This window comes from Eimeria acervulina, genomic scaffold (assembly GCF_000499425.1).
Source record: "Eimeria acervulina Houghton genomic scaffold, Eah_scaff1682, whole genome shotgun sequence".
Lineage (NCBI taxonomy): Eukaryota > Apicomplexa > Conoidasida > Eucoccidiorida > Eimeriidae > Eimeria > Eimeria acervulina.
Window position 1 is genome coordinate 1 of NW_013550148.1, and position 2,500 is coordinate 2,500.

The 2,500-nt window shown below is 52.1% G+C and overlaps 1 protein-coding gene across 1 annotated transcript in view; it reads left to right on the top strand.

Moving 5' to 3' along the window:
* Positions 1–578: 578 nt before the first annotated feature.
* EAH_00062160 (hypothetical protein) overlaps positions 579–2,500 on the top strand; it is a gene marked incomplete at both ends in the record, with an annotated part of 4,655 nt that continues 2,733 nt past the window's right edge. Inside the window, 3 exons of the mRNA XM_013396922.1 lie at positions 579–735; positions 1,272–1,634; positions 2,046–2,486. Coding sequence (XP_013252376.1) covers positions 579–735; positions 1,272–1,634; positions 2,046–2,486 — 961 coding nt within the window. The remainder of the gene's footprint in view (positions 736–1,271; positions 1,635–2,045; positions 2,487–2,500) is intronic.

Sequence of the window (2,500 nt, forward strand, 5' to 3'; positions counted from 1 at the left end):
TGTCTTGTCTCTGTCTGTCTAATTATTTGTTTCTGTCTCTTTCTGTCTCTTTCTGTCTCTGTTTGTCTCTGTTTGTCTCTGTCTGTCTCTGTTTGTCTCTGTCTGTCTCTCTTTGTCTGTCTCTCTTTGTTTGTCTCTCTTTGTCTCTCTTTGTCTCTGTCTGTCTCTGTCTGTCTCTTCGTCTCTGTTTGTCTGTCTCTGTCTGTCTCGCTTTGTCTCTTCTTCTGTCTCCTTTTGTTTCTTTTTGTCTCTCTCTCTCTCTCTCTCTCTCTCTCTCTCTCTCTCTCTCTCTGTCTCTCTCTCTGTCTCTTGTTGTTGCCTCCTCCTCGTGGTTTAGGGTTTTCGTCTTTGAGGGTATTTTCATAGAAATGAGGGTTTAGGGTTTAGGGTTTAGGGTTTAGGGTTTAGGGTTCGTGTTTATGGCGTAGGGTTTAAGGTTTGCATTTTTATGATGTTTAAGGTTGAGGGTTTAGGGTTTGTGTTAAGATGTTTATTGCTTGTGTTAAGATGTTTAGGGTTTAGGGTTTGTGGTTTAGGGTTTAGGGTTTAGGGTTTGTGATTTAGGGTTTGTGGTTTAGGGTTTGGGAGCAGGAGCATTCGGGCAGCGAGGAGGCCTTTTTAATTGGGGCTGCGCTGCATGCAGAGGGCAGCAACGAGTGGATCAGCAGCCGCAAGAAGTACGAAATGAATATTCAGAGAGCCTTAGAAGAAGACCAAGCAAATAGACAAATACATGTCAGCTCCTCCTGCTGCTCCTGCTGCTGTTGCTGCTGGTGTGGGTGCTGCTGCTGCTGCTGTGGGTGCTGCTGGTGCTGCTGCTGGTGTGGGTGCTGGTGCTGGTGTGGGTGCTGCTGCTGCTGCTGTTGCTACTGCTGCTGCTGCTGTGGGTGCTGCTGCTTTGGATGCTGTTGCTACTGCTGCTGCTGCTGTGGGTGCTGCTGCTTTGGATGCTGCTGCTGCTGCTGCTGCTGTTGCTTTTGCTGCTGGTGATGGTGGCAGCTTTGTTGTTGCTGCTGCTGCTGTTGTTGGGATGAGGATTTGTTCTTTGCGAATGAATTTCTTTTCACTGCTGTTTCTGCTGCTGTTGCTTCTGCTGCTGCTGCTGCTGTTGCTGCTGCTGCTGCTGCTGCTGCTGTTATTTGGGGTGTATGTACAGCTGATAGCTCGAGTGTGGGCTGAGTATATTGACAGCGAAAAACAGAAAGGAGACAACGCGAGAGTCTTAGTAACGTACTTCAGAGCTTTAGAGGAGTTAGGGGGCCTCAAGCCAGAGCTGTGGAGATGCTGCTGCTGCTGCTGCGGCTGCGGAGAAGGAGCAGCAGCAGCAGCAAATGCAGCAGGAACAGCCAGAAGACGATACGCCTGAAGCTGCAGTTGCTGCAGCAGCAGCAGCTGCAGCAGCAGCTGCTGCTGCTGCAGAAGGTGGGGAAGAAGCGGGGGGAAAGACAGCAGCAGCAGCGCAAGCTGCTGCTGCTGTAGCAGCAGCAAAGGCAGCAGCAGCAGCAGCAGCAGCAGCACGAAGGAAAGGGCTTTCTTCTTCATTTCTGCTGCATGCACACAGACAAATACTTCAAAGAGCAATTCGTCATTTCCCTCACGACTCTCAACTCTGGTGTAGATACATCGCATCTCTAGTATGCTGCTGCTGCTGCTGCTGTTGCTGTTGCTGCTACTGTTGCTGCCGTTGCTGCTGCTGTTGCTGTTGTTCATGCTGCTGCTGCTGCTGTTCTTTTTGTTCCTGCTGTTGCTGTTGTTCTCGCTGCTGCTACTGCTGTTGATGCTGCTGTTGTTGTCTCTGCTGTTTTGTTACCGGTGCGTTATTGCTGCTGCTGTTGCTGTTGCTGCTTTGGGCATTCTGCTGCTACTGTTGCTGCTGCTGCTGTTGCTGCTGCTACACTTGCAGCTAATGTATTGCTGCTGCTGTTATTGACGACCTGCGGAAGTCTATTCCTTTTGCAAACCACGGCGTTCTACTGCTTTTGCTGCTGCTGCTCTTTCTGCTGCTGCTGCTCTTGCTGCTGCTGCTGCTACTGCTGCTGCTGCAGGGCAATGGGGGTGCTTCCTTAGCAGCAGTTTGTCGGGCGAGGGATTCTGCAGTTGCGGCCTGCAGCTGCCGCCCCAAAGCTGCGGTGTATATACACCTCGCATGCGCTGAAGCAGCAAAAGCAATTGCTGCACGCCTTGCTGCAGCAGGACAGCAGGGATCAGACACTCCGCAGCAGCAGCAGCAACAGCAGCAGCAGCAGCAGCAGCAAGAAGCCGCCATTCATGAGGCCCTCCAGGCCCTTGCAAGCGCAGAGAGAGTGCTGGAGATGAATGCGACAGAGACAGGTGCTGCAGAGCAGCAGCAGCAGCAGCAGCAGCAGCAGCAGCAGCATCCCGAACAGCAGCAACAGCAGCACCAGCAGCAGCAGCAGCAATCATGCTTGCTGCTGCGCATTCAGAGACAGCGGCTGCAACTGCTGCGGGAGTTTGCTGCTCTTGAGGTAAGACAATCGAC